At 56.8% G+C, this 20,609-nt stretch overlaps 1 protein-coding gene across 2 annotated transcripts; it reads right to left on the bottom strand.

Moving 5' to 3' along the window:
- Positions 1–3,180: 3,180 nt before the first annotated feature.
- Positions 3,181–18,884, bottom strand: FBXL4 (F-box and leucine rich repeat protein 4). 2 transcript variants are annotated; one of them, XM_032976722.2, is made up of 10 exons: positions 18,782–18,884; positions 17,642–17,947; positions 16,830–17,162; positions 15,415–15,949; positions 13,649–13,893; positions 12,824–13,091; positions 10,092–10,163; positions 9,697–9,831; positions 6,442–6,619; positions 3,181–5,641 (listed from the first exon to the last, which is right to left on the bottom strand). In XM_032976722.2, the coding sequence occupies exons 2-10, from the start codon at positions 17,914–17,916 to the stop codon at positions 5,418–5,420; spliced, it is 2,265 nt and encodes a 754-aa protein (XP_032832613.1). In that variant the 5' UTR covers positions 17,917–17,947; positions 18,782–18,884; the 3' UTR covers positions 3,181–5,417. The 2 variants fall into 2 exon arrangements, with proteins under 2 accessions (XP_032832613.1, XP_075909367.1); XM_076053252.1 differs by lacking the exons at positions 3,181–5,641; positions 6,442–6,619 and adding an exon at positions 6,638–7,562.
- Positions 18,885–20,609: the final 1,725 nt, after the last annotated feature.

Below are 20,609 nucleotides of genomic sequence, written 5' to 3'. Positions count from 1 at the left end.
CTCCCCCCGCACCTCCGATGAGCACAGTTGGTTAGGTACGGTGCCAAAGAAGTTCAATGTACACAATAACCGCCATTCGCCACTAAATGGCGGTGACGTCGCCATGACGCTTGTGCCAGGCTATGTGCACTTTGAGGCCATGTGAAGTGTCGAACGCCCACTGGCAGGAGGTCACGGGGCAGACCCAGATGCCACAGATCGACTGAGACGACTGGCTGATGAACCACCTGTGCCAACTTGCTATGCTTTAGCCACCCGGCGCTCCGCTCGTTGTTGTGAGTGTCGCTCCTCCGCCCTCCGTTGTTGTTGGACTGCCTCCAACTGCCCAGTAGCCTCCTTCACAAGCCTTCTCTACAGAGGCCGATCCTGACACTGCTGGTACCAGTCATCGGCAAGTCCACTCAGCTCCATCGATGGGACTTTGTCCACATCTTTCAAGGATTTGTGAGCTCCTCACACAATCCAGCCTGGTTAAACCTAGGATGGATCATAGGCAAGGCCAGCCTAAATGTTTCTAACCGGCGAAGATGTTCCATTACGGGGGTCCACGTTTCGCAAGCGTAGAGAAGGGAGGGAATGACCGTGGCCGAGAAGACCTGAAGCTTCGTGCGTAGTGATAGACCAGGTAGCTTCCACACAGCGTTACGCACCCGATGAAAAGATAATGCCGCTCGGCTAATTCGGAGTGAGACCTCTACTGCTAAACCGGAACCGGTCATGGGCACACTGCCAAGATATGGGAAACTCTCCACTCTCTCCACAACTGCCCTATCACTAATTGGGAGTTGTGGGGGTGGAGTGTATGATAGTTTTGGTGGGGCTGATGGTAAGGCCCCACCTCTTGGTGGCAAACTCCAGGTTCAACTCCTCCTCTGAGTGAGCAGCAATTACCAGATGATCGGCATACATAACATGGTTGGGCAATAGGGAGCGATCCCTTGACCGCACCCGGGCATCGATCAGCCTCCCATTATATCTGTACCAAATGGAAATTCCTCCGGTACAGCTATTGAAGGCTTCACGAACTACGTAGTCAAAATAGATGTTAAATAATGTGGGAGCCAGAGGACATCCCTGTCGCACCCCAAGGTGTACAGGGAATAGCTCTGACTCCCGGCCATATAGTTTTACCCGGGCCTTAATGAGCGTGAGCAGAGGGTCAGGGACTCCGAAAGCACAAAGAACAACCCAGAGCCCAGGCCTACTGATGGTATCATAGGCCTTGACCAGGTCAATACAGAGATGTAGGTCTTGTTGGAATTCCCTATACCTCTGCTGTAGCAGACGGACAGAAAATATGGCATCTGTGCAGGACCGCCCTTTCCTGAAACCGCATTGAGCCTCTCCTCAGCGTGGTGAGCAAGGCGATGTTGAATAATCCTTGCCAGGACCTTTCCCGGCGCACTGAAGAGTGAGATGCCCCTGCAGTTGTTACAGTCTGAGGGGGACCAACAGGGCATCCTTCCAATTCTGCGGAACCCGTCCAGTGGTCCAGACTGTTGTTATGATGTCATGTAGGGCAGTCTGCGCACAAACGCCACCCTCCCTCAGCATTTCGCTAGGGAGATCATCTCTGCCTGGTGCCTTTCCTGGTCTCAGACTCTGGATCGCCTTCAGTACTTACTCATCCCCACTTTGTCCCATGTTTTTCAGGCTGAGGGATTTCCCCTCCCCCAGGACCTCACAGAAATGCTAAGCAAATCTGCAAACCTGTTCCTGAGGGTCGGAGATTGGATCACCGTTATTTCCCCTAATGACGGTAATAGGTGTGGCGCTGCAGGTTGCTTTTTTGATGGAGTTAAATAGGGATTTGTGATTCGTGGGCCAATGAGGCAGACTCCATCTCATTAGCAACCCGCGACCACCACCCATCCTTGCAGCGCCTCACAGCTCTCCGAACCTGCGGTTAGCCTCATTCTCTGACGTGGGATGCTGTAGACAATTAGAGTGGGTCTGTCGCTTTTTCTCAACCATCCTGAACACCTCCTCTGTCAGCCAGGGTCTCTGGGGAGGTCTGGACCACGTACCCAAAGCAGCCATTGAAGCTGCATGAGTCACAGTCCTAAACCTCGCCCATTTACCCTCGACATCAGGAGGAGTGGGGGAAGATGCCAACCCCAGCCGCAAGCGAACTGAGACCAGGCCACCTTAGGTTGGAATGGGGTCCTGGGTGTACACCCACCACCGGAGTGGAAGAATGGCGGGCAAATCTTACAGATGACAAGTCGATGGTCAGAGGGCAGATCAGCACCACGGAGGGTCCTGGTGTCAAGGACATGGGCTCGCATCCGCTGGTCTGTCACTATGTAGTCCAGCAGATGTTATTGCTTGGACCCGGCATGCATCCATGATGTTGTGTGGATGCACCGATATCGGAACAGCGTGTTGGTAATTCCAAGCCCATGGGCTGCACAAAAATCTAGCAGCCTCCTACCATTGTTATTGAGCTGATCTGGCCCATGCCTTCCAATCACTCCAGACCAGATGCCAGTATCATGACCAACTCGGGCATTGAAGTCACTGAACAGGATTCCTCGACCCCGAGGGGCCACTTTAGCTAGCACCTGGGACAGGAGGTTATAGAAGGCATCTGACTCATTGGCCTTGCCTGCATCCCTCCACAGATGTTCGTCTTCGGTGGGGGCATAAGTAACCACGACCACCACTCCTCGCCTCCGGTTGATGGGAAGGCGAGCCCAAAGTAGCCTGGGGCTTACAGCTTCCCACACCTCACCGCCACGCTCCCACTCGCCCTTCATTGTTTTGTTCAAAAGAAGAGCCACACCCTGTTGTTTGGCAGTCTCCTGCCCCGAGTAGAGGACTGTCCACCCCTCATGGTGGCAGGAGCCAGAGCCAGTCCACCAGACCTCCTGAATGCCACCGAGATCCAGACGGTACCGGTCCAGCTCCCGACAGAGGGGCAGCAGCCTCTCCTCCACAGTGAGCGTTCGAACATTCCACGTGGCCATCCGTAGTGGCTTTTTGTTGTTTCTGGAGGAGCCCCGAAGGTAAAGGTTCAATCTCCTGGCTCCGCCAAATGGGGTTTGGCCAGGAGACGTCATAGACGCCTGTCCCCCAAGGACCTACCGGCATAAGCTTATTAATTAGATATTTTAGACCAACGTACACACACACACGTAGACACACATACACACACACGTACACACACGACATACCAAAGAGAGGCCCGACCAACAGGTTTATGCTTCATTCAATTCCTCACCACATGGACACGGAGAGGAAGAAAAAAAACCCCACTGGCGTCCTGAAGGCCAACACGGCGAGCGTTCCACGTTGTATCGGACAGCGTTCCACGTTGTATCGGACAGCGTTCCGTGCTATAATGGAGAGCGTTCCGCGTTGTAACGGAGAGCGTTCCGTGCTATAACGGAGAACATTCCGCGTTGTATCGGAGAGCGTTCCACGTTGTAAAGGACAGTGTTCCACGTTATAAGGGAGAGCGTTCCACATTGTAAGGGAGAGCGTTCCACGTTGTAATGGAGAACATTCCGCGTTATAACGGAGAGCGTTCCGCGTTATAAGGGAGAGCGTTCCGCGTTATAAGGGAGAGCGTTCCACGTTGTAAGGGAGAGCGTTCCACATTGTAAGGGAGAGCGTTCCACGTTGTAATGGAGAACATTCCGCGTTATAACGGAGAGCGTTTCACGTTGTAATGGAGAACATTCCGCGTTATAACGGAGAGCGTTCCACGTTGTAATGGAGAACATTCCGCGTTGTAACGGAGAGCGTTCCGCGTTGTAATGGAGAGCGTTCCGCGTTGTAATGGAGAGCGTTCCGTGCTACAACGGTGCACGGCTCAAGCAAGCCTGCGTGTGCCGATGAGACACCGAAAGCCGAAACCGGTACAGATTTCTGCTTTCGTTGAGCCAATGCTGCCGATGGTAGGATGCTGCACTCCCAGGGGCTACGCGTGTTGCTGATTGGATGTTATTTATTTTTTTGTTTTTTGTGTTTTGCATGGAAAGACAGATGTAGGGGAGGGAAGCGAGAGCTGCCTGACTCATTATTTCGTGATATAAATCTTAAATGTCAATAACATTCCATATAATATACTTCCCAGATCTCCTTGGGAATTTTTTTTTTAATGTAATCACACCTGATAATCAAAGACAAAACAGGTGGCGATTGCGAGACTGCGAGATTGCGAGATTGCGAGATTGCACTGTCGCTGGCACCGATCAACCTCATCAGGGTGGCGATGATGATGATGCCGTTAACTTTTTATTAGATTCATTTGTCCGAATGACGGAGCCACTATGTTGAGCTATCATCTGTCGTAGCCAGGTCGCCTCTAAACAATAAGTGAATACCTTCAGTGGGCTTTGCCTGGTAGGATGGGGATGGTTGTTTGTATCTGTGTGTTGAGTGATTTGTTTACCTTTCTAGTACTCTGCACTACTATCGTGTGTTTGCGTTATGTTTGTTGTTGCAACGTTCTTACCCCGTGCCCCTACTGGATATTTGCGAAAAAGAGCTTCATAGCTCATCGGATTCCGATGGGGGGAAGGGGGGGAAGGGGGGGAAGGGGGGCAACGTTGACGTAAGGCATCGGACGCAGCGCAAGCGCGTGGCTTAGCAGCAGCATGAGCAACGCGGAAAATTAAAACGCACAGCTGTGACATTAAATTAAAACGCCGCACAAAGCCACAGGCCGGGAGCCTCCACACATCACTGGATGGTCTTCCGAAGCCTCACGATGGTTGGTTGCTCGATCAGTCGGTCAGTCAGTCCGACAGCCAGCGGGCCAGTGTTTTTGATTGCTTGCTTGCTTGCTTGGTCCGTCAGCCTTGCTTGTGCAGATCTCTTGGTGGTATGGACGGGTGGGCGGGTAGCTGACGGCGCTAACAGGCAGGTAATGGCACGAGTGAACTAGTGGGCAAGCGGGTGATGGTCTTAGCGGGTGACGGCGCTCGTGGGCGAGCGTGTGATGGCGTGAGCGAGCGAGCGAGCGAGCGGGCAACGGCACTAGCGAGCGAGCGAGCGGGCAACGGCACGAGCGAGCGGGCAGGCGGGCGAGCGGCGGCGTCAGCAAAGGGGCGAGCGAGCTGGTGATGGCTCGAGCGAGCGGGCGGGCGAGTGGCAGCGCAAGCGGGTAGACGGCACTCATGAGCGGGTAGACGGTGCCGGCGAATGGACAGACGGCACTAGTGAGCGGGCAGACGGCACCGGCGAATGGACAGACGGCACTAGTGAGCGGGCAGACGGCGCCGGCGAATGGACAGACGGCACTAGTGAGCGGGCAGACGGCGCCGGCGAATGGACAGATGGCACAAGTGAGCGGTGAGACGGCGCCGGCGAATGGACAGACGGCACTAGTGAGCGGGCAGACGGCGCCGGCGAATGGCCAGACGGCGCTAGTGAGCGGTGAGACGGCGCCGGCGAATGGACAGACGGCACTAGTGAGCGGGCAGACGGCGCCGGCGAATGGACAGACGGCGCCGGCGGGCGGGCAGATGGCGCTGGCAGTCGCTGCGCTTGATGGCCACGGCCGGGTAGCGGGCGCGGAGCTCCCCCACGAGGCGAGCGTCGACGCGCGAGCAGAACGACACGTCCAGCAGGCGCAGCTCGCGGCAGCTCCACAGCAGCTCCCACAGCGCGCTGGTGCTCACCATGCGCGTGCCTGCACACGCCCGCCCCCCGCCCCCCGCCCCCCGCGTAGCCTCAGCAGACTGCCATGGCTGCGAGCGCAGCGCGCGAACCGCCGCTCCCCAACGTGCGTGTATGCCTAGTGGGGGAGCGGTAGTGTCGTGGTCAGCGCTACGCTGCGCTACGAGCCCGGCGACACCGAGTTCGATCCTCACTCACGGCCACCGGCAACGGTGACGATTATCTGAACCGGTCCTGGGCCTCCCCCCTAGGTCGACGCAGCCTCAAATGAGCACCTGGTGCGGTGCGTTAACATCGCCACTCGGGGAGACAAAGGCGGCCGGGCGTGGTGCTGGCCACCCACTCCCTCGTCTGCCGTGGCGGCGTACATCGGTGCTCCTACTCACTAACAGCACTTGCCCCAACCATCTGTTTCGGCTACACGGGGGATCTTTGTCTATGTGTGTGTGTGTGCCTATGCTCACATAACAGACAAATATCTCCCACACAGCCTGTGACAGACTGTTGGGGAAAGTGCTGTTAGCGAGTAGCACCTATGAAGGCCGGCACGTCGCACAACAGGGTCGGTGTCCAGCACCACGCCCGGCCGCCTTTGTTTCCCCAGTGACGATGTTCACACACCGCACCGGGCACTCATTTGAGGCTCAGGGAGGCCCAGGAAAGGTTCAAACGATCGTCACCGGCGTTGGCTGCGAGCGGGAATCGAACTCAGGTCGCTAGGTTCGTAGCGCTGACCGCTACCACTACCGCTCCCCACACAGCTCACACACACACACGCAGCCAAACACCCCCAACCCCGTGCAGCCGTCTCACCCAGGATGTCGAGCTGCTGGAGGCGAGGGCAGTGCCGCGCCAGCGCTGCCAGGTCGTGGTCGCCCACCGTGCGGTTGGCAGTGAGGTAGAGGCGGCGCAGCGCCGGGAGGCTGCGCGCCAGCAGCTGGAACACGCCGGTGCCGCTCTGCAGGCCCGAGCACCAGCCCAGGTCTAGCTCCTGCAAGGCACGCCAGCGCCGGTCATCCTCGTGGCAGCAGCGGCGGCGGCGGCGGCGGCTTTTTGGCGAACCGTCGGACAAAGGCGGTGGTCACCGCGCTTCTGCGGCCGTCCGGAACGCTCTTTCGTCACTCGGAGCTATGCCACTTTTAAATCATCATCTAGATTGACAAACTAATTTCTTTAGAAATGCTTGTTGTGTTTTAGTGGTTGGCTACGTACGGTGCAAAACAAGTTCAACATACACACAAACATAGCAGGGTTGGCTATGTACGGTACTAAAGAAGTTCAACACACAAACATAGCAGGCTTGGCTATGTACGGTACTAAAGAAGTTCAACATACACACATAGCAGGGTTGGCTATGTACGGTACTAAAGAAGTTCAACGCACACACATAGCAGGGTTGGCTATGTACGGTACTAAAGAAGTTCAACACACAAACATAGCAGGGTTGGCTACGTACGGTACTAAAGAAGTTCAACGCACACACATAGCAGGGTTGGCTATGTACGGTACTAAAGAAGTTCAACACACAAACATAACAGGGTTGGCTATGTACGGTACTAAAGAAGTTCAACGCACACACATAGCAGGGTTGGCTATGTACGGTACTAAAGAAGTTCAACACACAAATATAGCACAGTTGGCTATGTACGGTATTAAAGAATTTCAACACACAAACATAGCAGGGTTGGCTACGTACGGTACAAAAGAAGTTCAACGCACACACATAGCACGGTTGGCTATGTACGGTACTAAAGAAGTTTCAACACACAAACATAGGAGGGTTGGCTATGTACGGTACTAAAGAAGTTCAACACACACACATAGCAGGATTGGCTACGCACGGTGCTAAAGAAGTTGAACCTACATTCTCCTTCTTCTCTCCCTCATCACACGAACTCCGGTCGTCATCCCAGCAGCAGCGGCTTCTGGCTAAGCTATCGAACAAATACGGTGGTCACCGCATCATCATCATCATCGCGCGGCGCTTTCAGACGTGCTTCTGTGGCCGTCTGGAACGCTCTTCCATCCAACATTAGGAAGCCACTGTAGCTATGCCATATTTAAATCATCACCTAGACCAGGGGTGGGGAACCTTTTTTCTGCCAAGGGCCATTTGGATATTAATAACATCATTCGCGGGCCATACAAAATCATCAACTAAAAAAAGTGCCCGTTGTATTCGGTCAAACATTCAATTAACTCACCCATAATGCGATGGCTGGATCTGCTTCTCTTTGTTGAGGCGTGTGGTGATGTTAGCCGGTATTGATGACGTTGCTACTCGCAACTGCTTTTCCAGGTTTGCTCCTAGATTTATTGAATTTCGTGTCCCGCCTACGGCTGCCTTGGCAGGGCCACACCTTATACGGTCCAGCGGGCCGTATAAGGCCCGCGGGCCCGGACGTTCCCCACCCCTGATCTAGACTGACAAACTCATTTTATTTAGAGCTGCTGGTTGTTGTGTTTCGTTTGTTGTTTCTTCCCCCGCACCTCCGATTGTATTTTGCCATAGGTGAGTGCGGTACCTGTAGTGGAGTGAGGGTGGAACCTGTAGGTGAGCGAGTCTAGTACCTGTATGTGAGTGAGTCTAGTACCTGTAGGTGAGTGCGGTACCTGTAGGTGAGTGAGGGTGGAACCTGTAGGTGAGTGCGGTACCTGTAGGTGAGTGAGGGTGGAACCTGTAGGTGAGCGAGTCTAGTACCTGTATGTGAGTGAGTCTAGTACCTGTAGGTGAGTGCGGTACCTGTAGGTGAGTGAGGGTGGAACCTGTAGGTGAGTGCGGTACCTGTAGGTGAGTGAGGGTGGAACCTGTAGGTGAGCGAGTCTAGTACCTGTAGGTGAGTGAGTCTAGTACCTGTAGGTGAGCGACGGTGGTACCTGTATGTGAGTGAGTCTAGTACCTGTAGGTGAGTGAGGGTGGTACCTGTAGGTGAGCGAGTCTAGTACCTGTAGGTGAGTGAGTCTAGTACCTGTAGGTGAGCGACGGTGGTACCTGTAGGTGAGTGAGTCTAGTACCTGTAGGTGAGTGCGGTACCTGTAGGTGAGCGAGGATGAAACCTCTAGGTGAGTGCGGTACCTGTAGGTGAGTGAGGGTGGAACCTGTAGGTGAGCGAGTCTAGTACCTGTAGGTGAGTGAGTCTAGTACCTCTAGGTGAGCAACGGTGGTACCTGTAGGTGAGCGAGTCTAGTACCTGTAGGTGAGTGAGTCTAGTACCTGTAGGTGAGTGAGTCTAGTACCTGTAGGTGAGTGAGTCTAGTACCTGTAGGTGAGTGAGTCTAGTACCTGTAGGTGAGTGCGGTACCTGTAGGTGAGCGAGCATGAAACCTCTAGGTGAGTGCGGTACCTCTAGGTGAGCGAGGGTGGTACCTGTAGGTGAGTGAGGGTGGTACCTGTAGGTGAGTGAGTCTAGTACCTGTAGGTGAGTGAGTCTAGTACCTGTAGGTGAGTGAGTCTAGTACCTGTAGGTGAGTGCGGTACCTGTAGGTGAGCGAGGATGAAACCTCTAGGTGAGTGCGGTGCCTCTAGGTGAGCGAGGGTGGTACCTGTAGGTGAGTGAGTCTAGTACCTGTAGGTGAGTGAGTCTAGTACCTCTAGGTGAGCGAGGGTGGTACCTGTAGGTGAGCGAGTCTAGTACCTGTAGGTGAGTGAGTCTAGTACCTGTAGGTGAGTGAGTCTAGTACCTGTAGGTGAGTGAGTCTAGTACCTGTAGGTGAGTGAGTCTAGTACCTGTAGGTGAGCGAGGGTGGTACCTGTAGGTGAGTGAGTCTAGTACCTGTAGGTGAGTGAGTCTAGTACCTGTAGGTGAGCGAGGGTGGTACCTGTAGGTGAGTGAGTCTAGTACCTGTAGGTGAGTGAGTCTAGTACCTGTAGGTGAGCGAGGGTGGTACCTGTAGGTGAGTGAGTCTAGTACCTGTAGGTGAGCGAGGGTGGTACCTGTAGGTGAGTGAGTCTAGTACCTGTAGGTGAGTGAGTCTAGTACCTGTAGGTGAGCGAGGGTGGTACCTGTAGGTGAGTGAGTCTAGTACCTGTAGGTGAGGGCGGTGCCTCTAGGTGAGCGAGGGTGCTACCTGTAGGTGAGGGCAGGACATGACGAGTTCCATGAGACCAACGTGTGTCACTCCGTGCAGCCTCCACGCGTCCACGCCCTCCAGGCGCGGGCAGGAGCGTGCGAGGGCGACCAGCACGTCATCACCGTTCTCCACCTGCACCTCGTCACCACCACCACCACCACTATCATCAGCGTCATCATCACCACCATCGTCACCACCAGCGAAATTGTCATCATCAACATCATTACCACCACCAGTGTCACCACCACCATCGTCGTCATCATCGTCTCCATCGTCACCACACTCCGCCTACACTTCGTCACCACCATCGTCGTCATCATCAACAACACCAGCACGACCTTCATCATCAGGCGTTGGTGGCAGTGCCACGTGCGGTGTGCGTGGCGCCGTACCTGGACGCAGCTGCCGATGTTCAGGGTCTGGAGCTGTGGGCAGGCGCCGATGATCTCCGACAGCACCTCCTCCTGCGGCGACGTCGGTTCGCACAGCCGCCAGCCGCACACAACGGACGAGGTCAGCTACAGCACCAACTCTTTCATCAGCAGCATCAGCGGTAGCTTCAGCAGCAGCATCGTCATCGTCGTCATCGTCGTCATCGTCATCAGCAGTAGCATCAGCAGCATCATCATTGTCATCAGCAGTAGCATCAACAGCATCATCATCGTCATCAGCAGCATCAGCAGAATATTCATCGTCGTCGTCATCATCGTCATCAGTAGCATATTCATCGTCGTCATCAGCAGTAGCATCAGCAGCATCATCTTCCTCATCATTAGCAGGAGCATCAGCAGCAGCATCATCGTCATCATTGTCATCAGCAGCATCAGCAACATGATCATCATTGTTGTCATCATCGTCATCAGCAGCATCACCATCGTCAGCCATGGCCAGGGATCGGCAACCTAAACTAAACTCTTGTTTATTGTTACCAGGTGCAACACCCCGCTAAGCTAAGTAGATCTTTTACAGAAGCGACCTGGCTATCACGAATGATAGCTCAACGACGTGGGCTCATCATCATCACGTGGACATTCATAGGAGCAGCCAAACACTCTAAACGTGTGATGTTGATTCCAAACGTGGAGGGAAAACCCGAGAGACCCTGAGAAAAAATCCAAGCGAGCACGGGGAGTGAGAGAGACACCGCAAACTCAAAATATACAGCGGTCGTCAGGGTCGCGATCGAACCCACAACCCCCTGTATACCAGGCGAGGTCGTTAACATCTCCTGGCCACGGTGGCGGAATTATTCCACCGCACTGCTGCAGTCCGGCCTAGTGGACTTCCCAGTGGCAGCTGCCCCCGGACGGCGCAAGCGGCACACAGCACCGGTCTGTGCGTAGGTGTCGTCTGCCAATACCGGGCGACGTCGCTCCGTGGTTTGTTACCAAACTCAAGTGTGTAAGACTATCATGCCAAATAAGATGATGTTTACATACGTGTAAACCCATACGTGTGTGTGTGTGTGTTTACACGTATTCTTGTACAGGGAAATCGAGTTTTCAGGTCCATACGGCGTACAGCCGTTTCAATACGGGCAAAATAAAATAATGTTTGTCTATTTGTTTGTGTTTCTCCCTTGTGATGGGACTTTGTAGGATGAACGTTGAGATTTATAAGCGACCAATGAAGTCTGAAATGGTCTGTGATAAGGTAGCCATCGACAGGTATGCGTTTATCAAAATGATTATTATTGAAATCATGACGATGATGATGATGACCATGATGGTGACACTGATGACACACATGCACAAAGATCCCCCGTGTAGCCTTAACAAACTGTCGGGGCAAGTGCTGATAGCGAGTAGCACCTATGAAGGCCGGCACGGCACACTAAGGGGGTGGGTGGCCAGAACCACGCCCGGCCGCCTTTGTCTCCCCAGTGGCGATGATTACACATCGCACTAGGTACTAATTTGAGGCTGAGTCGACCTAGGGGGAGAGTTACGGACCAGTTCAGATAATCGTCACTGGTGTTGGCCATGAGCGGGAATCCAACTTGGGTCGCCAGGTTCGTAGCGCGTCATCCTTAACCACTACACTACCGCTCCCACCACACACTCACGGCATACACAAACACACATGCATACACACACACACACAAGCACGTGTACACACACGCATGTGTACACACGCACATGTGTACACACACACAAGCACGTGTACACACAACAACAACAACCGCGAGTGTCGAACGCCCGCTGGCAGGAGGTCACGGGGCAGACCCAAGTGCCACGGGTCGACTGACTAAGATGGCTGGCTGATGCACCACCTGTGCCCCCTACTGTGCCAACCTGCTGTGCTTTAGCCACCCGGCGCTCCGCTCGTTGTTGTGAGCGTCGCTCCTCCGCCCTCCGTTGTTGTTGGAGGGCGACTACCTCCAACTGCCCAGTAGCATCCTTCACGAGCCTCCTCCACAGAGGCCGATCTTGACACCGCTGGTACCAGTCATCGGCAAGTCCACTCAGCTCCACGTCCTCCTGTACCACATCACTCCATCTCTTCTCTAGTCCGTGCCGCACCCGTTTAGCCCCCTCGATCCGGCCGAACAAAAGCTGTTTCGGCATGCGGTGGCTGGGCATGCGGGCTACATGACCCAGCCAGCGCAGCCTTGCCTGCCAGAGGACCTCACCGATGGGACCGTGCCCAGATCTTTCAAGGATTTGTGAGCTCCTCACACAAGCCAGCCTGGTTAAACCCAGGATGGACCGTAGGCAGGCCAGCCTAAATGTTTCCAACAGGCGAAGATGCTCCATTAAGGGGGTCCACGTTTCGCAAGCGTAGAGAAGGGAGGGAATGACCGTGGCCGAGAAGACCTGAAGCTTAGTGCGGAGCGACAGACCAGGTAGCTTCCACACAGCGTTACGCAACCGATGAAAAGATATTGCCGCTCGACTGATTCGGAGTGAGACCTCTGCTGTTAAACTGGGGCCGGTCATAAGCACACTGTACACACAAGCACGTGTACACACACGCATGTGTACACACACACACATGTACACACACACACAAGCGCGTGTACACACACGCATGTGTACACACACACACACACGTGTACACACACACACACACGTGTACACACACGCATGTGTACACACACACACGTGTACACACACGCACGTACGTCCACGCCGGTGCGGTAGAGGTTGAGGTGGCGCAGGTCGTGCAGCGAGGCGAGGGAACGGAAGGTCGACGCCGGCTGCGGCGTGCCGGCACCGGCGGCGGTGGCGGAGGCGGCGGTGGTGGCGGCGGCGGTGGCGCGGCAGCAGGAGAGGTCGAGCGCCCGCAGCGCCGGGCAGCAGCGCGCAATGGCGCCCACGCTCTCCTCCGTCACAAACTCGCAGCACGACAGCTCCAGCCGCAACAGCCCCCGCCCGCAGCCCTCCAGGAAGCTGTGGGGGGCAGGGGTGGTGGGGGGATGGGGGGCGGGGGGGCAGAGGGGCGGTGGGGGGCACCACGCAACAGGTACACAAAGACAAAGATCATAATCCACCCACCCTCTAACCCACTCACCCACACTCGATTCACTCACTCACCCTCTCACTATCACTGCACTCACTCACCCATACTCGATTCACTCACTCACCCTCTCACTATCACTGCACTCACTCACCCATACTCGATTCGCTCACTCACCCACCCACCCTCTAACCCACTCACCCACACTCGATTCACTCTCTAACTATCTCACCCTCCAACCCACTGACCAATTCTCGATTCCCTCACCCGCCCAGCCTCTAATTCACTCACCCAGCCTTGATTTACTCACACACCCACTCTCTAATCCACTCACCCACTTACCAATTCACTCACCCACCCACCCTCTCACTATCGCTGCACTCACTCACCCACCCACGCTCTAACCCACTCACCCACTCTTGACACTCCATCAGGAGGTGGGAGGGGTGGGTGAGGATTGGGGGGGGGGGGGGTGGAGCTTTGCCCTCACCGCACGAATCCCCCGACAGTGACGAGGCCCCGGCCCCCGGTCCAGGAGAGGCCCAGGGCCTGCGTGTGAGTGCAGCGCGGCGCCAGCGCCTGCAGCTGGGCGTCGCCCACGCTGGGCCAGTACGGGCGCAGGTCGAGGTGCGAGTACTGCGCCGGGTCCTCGGCGTGCGCCCGCAGCAGGCGGCACGTGCGGCACAGGCGGCACAGGTCCCGCAGTGGCACGTGAGACAGGATCAGCTGGATCAGCTGTGCGAGTGATAGGGCGGGCGGGCGGGCGGGAGAGTGGGTGGGTGGGAGAGTGAGTCGGTAGATGCGTGGGAGAGTGGGTGGTTTGGGAGGGAGAATGAGTGGGTGGGTAGGTGGGTGGAAGAGTGAGTGGGTGGGTGGATGGAAGAGTGAGTGGGTGGGTGGGTGGGAGAGTGGGTGTGTGGGAGAGTTGGTGGGTGGGATAGTGGGTGGGTGGGAGAGTGAGGAAGTGGGTGGGAAAGGGGATGAGTGGGAGAGTGAGTGGGTGGGTGGGTAGGTGGGTGGAAGAGTGAGTGGGTGGGAGAGTGAGTGGGTGGGTGGGTGGGTGGAAGAGTGAGTGGGTGGGTGGATGGGAGAGTGAGTGAGTGGGTGGGTGTGTGGGAGAGTTGGTTGGTGGGAGAGTGGGTGGGTGGGAGAGTGGGAAAATGAGTGGGAGAGTGAGTAGGTGGGTGGGAAAGGGGATGAGTGGGAGAGTGAGTGGGTGGGAGAGTGAGTGGGTGGGTACGTGGGTAGAAGAGTGAGTGGGTGGGTGGATGGATGGAAGAGTGGGTGGGTGGGTGGATGGGAGAGTGAGTGGGTGGGTGTGTGGGAGAGTTGGTTGGTGGGAGAGTGGGTGTGTGGGAGAGTGGGAAAGTGAGTGGGTGGGTAGGATAGTGGGTGGGGAGAGTGGGAAATTGATTGAGTGTGTGGGAGAGTGAGTGTGTGGGAGAGTGGGTGGGTGCGAGAGTGGATGGCTGGGTGGGTGCATGAGTAAGTGAGTGCATGGGTGAGTAAATGGGCCAGTGATTGGGTGGGTGTATGGGTGGGTAGTTGGGTGATTGAGTGGGTATGATGGTGAATGAGTGGGTTGGTGGGCTAGTGAGTTGGTGAGTGTGTGAGTGAGTTAATGAGTGATGGGGTGGGTGGGCGATTGTGTGTGTGCGTGTGAATGCGTGGGTGAGTGAAGTGCGGAGCAGTGGTGCAGCGGTTAGCGCATTGCACTATGAACCCGGCGACCCGAGTTGAATTCCCGCTCACGGCCGACACCAGTGACGATTATCTCAACCGGTCCTGGATCTCCCCTAGGTCGACTCAGCCTCGAATGAGTACCTAGTGCGGTATGTTAACATCGCCACTGGCGTGGTGCTGCTGACCACCCACCCCCTCGTGTGCCGTGCCGGTCTTCATAGCAGTACTTGCCCCAACAGTCTGTTACAGCCTAGACAACCTACACAGGCGGATCTTCGTCCATTGATGGTTGATGTGGGGGCGTGTGTGTGTGTGTATATGACAATGGTGATATGTGCTTTAGTGTGTGCTGACCGTCAACCACCATCGTGCGATGGTGGTTGACGATGGTGATGGTTCTGGTGACATCGCCACTGGTGAGACAAAAAGGCGGCCGGGCGTGTTGCTGGCCACCCACCCCCCTCGTGTGCCCTGCCGGCCTTCATAGGTGCTCGCTAACAGCACTTGCCCCGACAGTCTGAGGTTATATATGGGGGATCTTTGTCTTTGTGAGTGAGGTGGCCGCACCCTCACCTCGTATGGCAGCAAGTCAAAGTAGCCATTCCCGCTGCCGGGCTCCGAGCTGCTCGTGGCCTGGGGCATCTTCTCATTGACCTTCCAACCACCTCCTCCACATCCACCATCGCCGCCGCCATCGCCGCCGCCACCGCCATCGCCGTCATCCCCACCATCGCCGTTGACGTCATCGCCGTCGTCGTCGTCGTCGTCGTCACCGTCGTCGTCGTCAACGTCATCGTCGTCGTCGTCATCGGCGTCGTCATCGGCGTCGTCGTCGTCGCTCCCTTCTCGACCGTGGCCGTCGCGGTCCTCGGCGCGCCCCACGGGTCGGTGCGGGGGGCCGGCGGCGGCGGAGGGCGCCGCCGCCGCCGCTGCGGCAGCGCCGCGCAGCACCACGGCGTCCAGCTCCGTGTAGTACTCGCAGAGCGAGCAGTCCAGCTCCAGGCGCAGCAGCTCCGTCGCGAAACCCGGCCGGCGGATCCGCGGGCAGAACTCCCGCGACCGGTTCGCCCCCAGCAGCTTGGGGGGACCTGACCACAGCGTCGCCCAGCTGGGGGGGGGGGGGGGGGGGGGCGGGAGTGGGGAGCGGGGGGGAGGGGCCGAGTTTCGGAGAGACGGGGGGAGACGCGAGGGGACGTGAGATGAGATGTCGGGAGAGCGCGGGGGGAGACGGGGGGTGATGCGGAGAGATGTGGAAAGACGCGGGGAGACGCGCGGAGACGCGGGGAGATGCGGGGATACGCAGGGAGACATGGAGAGATGCGGGGTGACATGGAGAGATGCGGGGTGACATGGCGAGATACGGGGAGACGTGGGGTGATGCGGGGATACGTGAAATGAGATGTTAGGAGGATGTGAAGAGACACGGGGAAGCGTTTGTGTATTATTCAGCTGTTCAGCTTCTGATACCTGCCGAGATTTGGTATGGCCAGCACCACGCCCGGCCGCTGCCAGCACTCACCGTCGCCTCGCCACCATTCACACACCACCATCACCTCTCACCACAGCTTCAATGTTTCACAACAAACACAAAGATCCCCCGTATAGCCTTTAACAGACTGCTGGGGCAAGTGCTGTTAAAAGCACCTATTCAGACCAGCACACAAGGTGTTAAGTGGCTAGCACCACGATCGGCCGCCTGAATTGAGGCTGAGTCGACCTAGGGGACCGGTTCAGACAATCGTCACCGATGTTGGCCGTGATGAGCGGGAATTTAACTCGGGTCACCGAATTCATGACGCACCGCGCTAACCGCTGCACCCGCCGCTCCTCACACCAGCACCGCCACCACCACCACTGCCTCTGATTAGCTCGGTGGGCTACGTACGCTGCGAAAGAAGTTCAACACACATACCACCACCGCCACCATTACCACCGCCACCACCGCCACCACCAGCACCACCACCACCACCACCGGTAGCAGCTCTCACCGCGGCCCCTTCCCGTCGGCCCCAGCGCCGCTCTCCCTGGCGAGGATCCGGACAACGGCGCCGGGGTTGTAGACCTCAAGCACGCCGACGGAGCACGGGCGCACGGCGCGAGGGAACGCCACCTCCACGAAGTCGCGGGCGCGGAACGTCGGCGGGGCGCGCACCGGCGGGGCGGCCGCGGTGCCGCCGCCGCCGCCCCCCCGCTGCCACCAGCGGCCGTAGGTGCGCGGCACGGCGGCCTGAGTCACGTCGCCGTGCGCCGGGAAGACGCTGGGTGGCCCCGCCAGGTTCCCCATGGTGTAGGAGAGGCTGCCCTCCGAGCCGTACTGCGAGCTGCCGCCACCCCCGTGCCGTGGTGGCGGCGGTGGAGCGTGTGGGGACGGGGTGGGGTGGGGGGGGGGGGGTAGAGGGCGAAGACGTTCAAGTTGATTTTGAGTGACCGGATGATCGAAACGGTAATCGGGAGAGCAATCGATTGCTTAAAAGTGATCGGACTACAGCCCAGCTCTGGGTCCAGTCCCGCGTGCGCACAAAGACACCCGTGTAGCCTTAACAGACTGTTGGAGCAAGTGCTGTTAGCGAGACAGCACCTACGAAGGCCGCCTTCGTCTCCCCAGTGGCGATGTTTACACACCATACCAGGTACTCATTTGTGGCTGAGTCGACCTCGGGGAGGCCCTGCACCGATTAAGATACTCATCGCCCATGTTGGCCACGAGCGGGAATCGAACTCGGATCGTCGTGTTCGTAGCGCAGCGCGTTAACCGCCACGCCACCACTCGCCACGCACGCACACACTCGCGCACACGCACCTGAAGTCGACCACCTGCGACGCGTACTGACTGAAGACCAGGTTCGACTCCGCCCCGGGGAGAGCGTCCGTCTCCTCTTCCGACAATGAGACATCGACGGCGGGATCATCGTCTTCTCCTCCTCCTCGCCCTCCTCGCCCTCCTCCTCCACCACCTCCACCATCGTCAGCAGCACCACGATGGCCGGCGCCGGCATCGAAGGCAGGTGGTTGAGAGTGGGCGAAGGGCAGGTGCCGTAGGCAGGTGTAGTACACGGCGGTCAGGGCCGTCAGCATGAGGTGCAGGGGAGGAGGAAACAGGCCAGCCCTGTTGTGCAGGCACACCAATCCGCAATGATTCAGCACTCGTCGATTAGACCAGCCACTCGCTCGTTGACTATCCCAGCCACTCGCCCATTGAGTACCCCAGCCACTCGCTCATTGACTACCCCAGCCACTCGCTCGTTGACTACCCCAGCCACTCGCTCATTGAATAGCCCAGCCACTCGTTAATTGATTAGCCCAGCCACTCGCTCGTTGATGAGCCCAGCTAGATCCTGAACAGGTGAGAGCCTTGACAGGTGAGATTTTGTGCAGGTGAGGGCTTGGGACAGGTGAGGGTCTTGAGACTGGAGGGCCTGGACGGGTGAGTGTCCGTGCAGGTGAGTGTCCGTGCAGGTGAGTGTCCGTGCAGGTGAGTGTCCGTGCAGGTGAGTGTCCGTGCAGGTGAGTGTCCGTGCAGGTGAGGGTGGTGGTGGACCCTGGATGCTGCTTGCGAATGCGCAGTGGCAGAGCGTTCCAGACGGCTACTGGGGCAGCAGCAGCAGCTCACAATGCGTAAGCTGCTGATGCTGTTGGTGATTATGCAAATGAGTCTCACAACACCGGCTAGCCCCGTCTCTAGGACCAATGGTAACAAGGGGTAACCGTGGCAACGCTCTAACTACTGCACGTCTCTCGATGCCGACAGCTGGTGACCTACCTTATTACAGACCAATTCAGACCTTATTGGTCACCCCGTGCCCCTTACAAACCTCGACGTTCATCATACAAGGTCACCATCACAAGGGAGAAAAACAAAACATTTATCGGCGTGATGAGGTGTCGGGCGAGTTGGCGTCTGAGGTAAACTTTCGCCCGCGAAGAACCACAAACCACTCACACAGTCGACTTGCGGCCTTCACCCTGCGTTGATTGCCGGGTGACGTCACCGCGAGCGTGTAAACAGACGTCATGACGTCAGCCGCGAGCGTGGGACACACACACGCAATGACGTCATCGCGTACCGCGGCGACGCTCCGCGCGCGTTGCGACGTCACGGGGAAGCGTCCGTGTTACGTCCACGCATCCGGGACCGTGCGTCGTGACGTCGATTTCAAAAGAAAATCTGTGTGATGTCACCGCGCACCAACGGGCCCGGAGCAGCGTTTACGTCACGCGTACAGCGTGTTGTGCGGACGCCCTTTGACGGTGGCCGGACTGTGCGCCGTGACGTCACGACCCGTACGCCACGACGCAGAGCCGTACGTGATGACGTTTGACTTTGAAACGGGGGGGCGGGGGGGGAAAAAATGGTTGCGTGATGACGCCACCGAGGCCTGCGCGCCCTGAAGATGGCACTGCGGAGCAGGATGACGTCACCAACGTGGTGACGCAACCGGAGTGACGTCGACGAAGGGTGTAAACACGGAACTACGGCGAGTGGTGCGGCTGACAAACGCGATTTGATCAGACTCTGTATAGTGCATTAGGAATCCGAAGAGCTATAAAGCTCTTTTTTCACGAAACGTCCAGTGGGGGCACGGAGTGAGAACGTTACAACACGAAACGATTGTGAGAAAAGGTTTTCCACCTTTTTCTGGCAACAAAACAGCTGTGTTAAGGTATTCTTGGTTCTGTCGGTAAAGTCACCACGTAGAAGGGAAACAATAAAATAATAAAAATATAAAACAATAAAATTCTCACGACGTTTCGACTGCAACACAAGCAATCGTCATCAGGTGTGAAAACCACATTTTAAAAAAAGCGCCACTTTTTTTCAAATTTTTCTTGCTGTGGTTTTCACACCTGATGATGATTGCTTGTGTTGCAGTAGAAACGTCGTGAGAATTTTATTGTTTTATATTTGTATTATTTTATTGTTTCCCTTCTACGTGGTGACTTCACCGGCAGAACCAAGAATATGAATCCCTGCAGTCACGAAAGCTTTAAATAAAAATGTGTTAAGATGTTCAAACACCAAACTGAAACCTTTTTTTACAAGGAACCATGTCTGCATTAACCACAATACCTGTGGTCATAATGCGCACAAAAAACAAACTCTGATATTCTATGCATTGTCTTTGAGCTGTTCGCCTGTTGGCGTCCTCTGGTCTAACACCGTTTTGAGACGAGGCTCAAAAGAAAGCTGTCTCTGGTGTGGAACAATCAGTTTTAAAGACAATGTAAATATCAGTGTTCTTTTAGTGGTAGGAACCTCCTGGTTACTACACCAGCAGCCCACAGGGGATGATTGTGTCCGTCCGTCCGTCGTGCATCCACAAATGGGAGGGGTGGGGCTGGGTGAGGAGGGGCTGGGTGGGGAGGGGATGGTAGGTGGGGCTGGGTGGGGAGGGGAGGGTGGGGAGGGTGGGGAGGGGAGGGAGGGGCTGGGTGGGGAGGGTGGGGAGGGGCTGGGTGGGGATGGTAGGTGGGGCTGAGTGGGGAGGGTGGGGAGGGGAGGGAGGGGCTGGGTGGGGAGGAGAGGGAGGGGCTGGGTGGGAGGGGTGGGGCTGGGTGAGGAGGGGCTGGGTGGGGAGGGTGGGGAGGGGCTGGGTGGGAGGGGTGGGGCTCGGTGGGAGGGGTGGGGCTGGGTGGGGAGGGGCTGGGTGGGAGGGGTGGGGCTGGGTGGGGAGGGGCTGGGTGGGAGGGGTGGGGCTGGGTGGGAGGGGTGGGGCTGGGTGGGAGGGGTGGGGCCGGTTGGGGAGGGGCTGGTCACCCCGTGGTGCCCT

Source organism: Petromyzon marinus, chromosome 60, assembly GCF_048934315.1.
Source record: "Petromyzon marinus isolate PM22_M1 ecotype Great Lakes invasive population chromosome 60, UKy_Petmar_22M1.pri1.0, whole genome shotgun sequence".
Taxonomy (NCBI): Eukaryota; Metazoa; Chordata; class Hyperoartia; order Petromyzontiformes; family Petromyzontidae; genus Petromyzon; species Petromyzon marinus.
The sequence above is the reverse complement of the archived record's forward strand: the minus strand, read 5'-3'. Positions and strand labels throughout refer to the sequence as shown.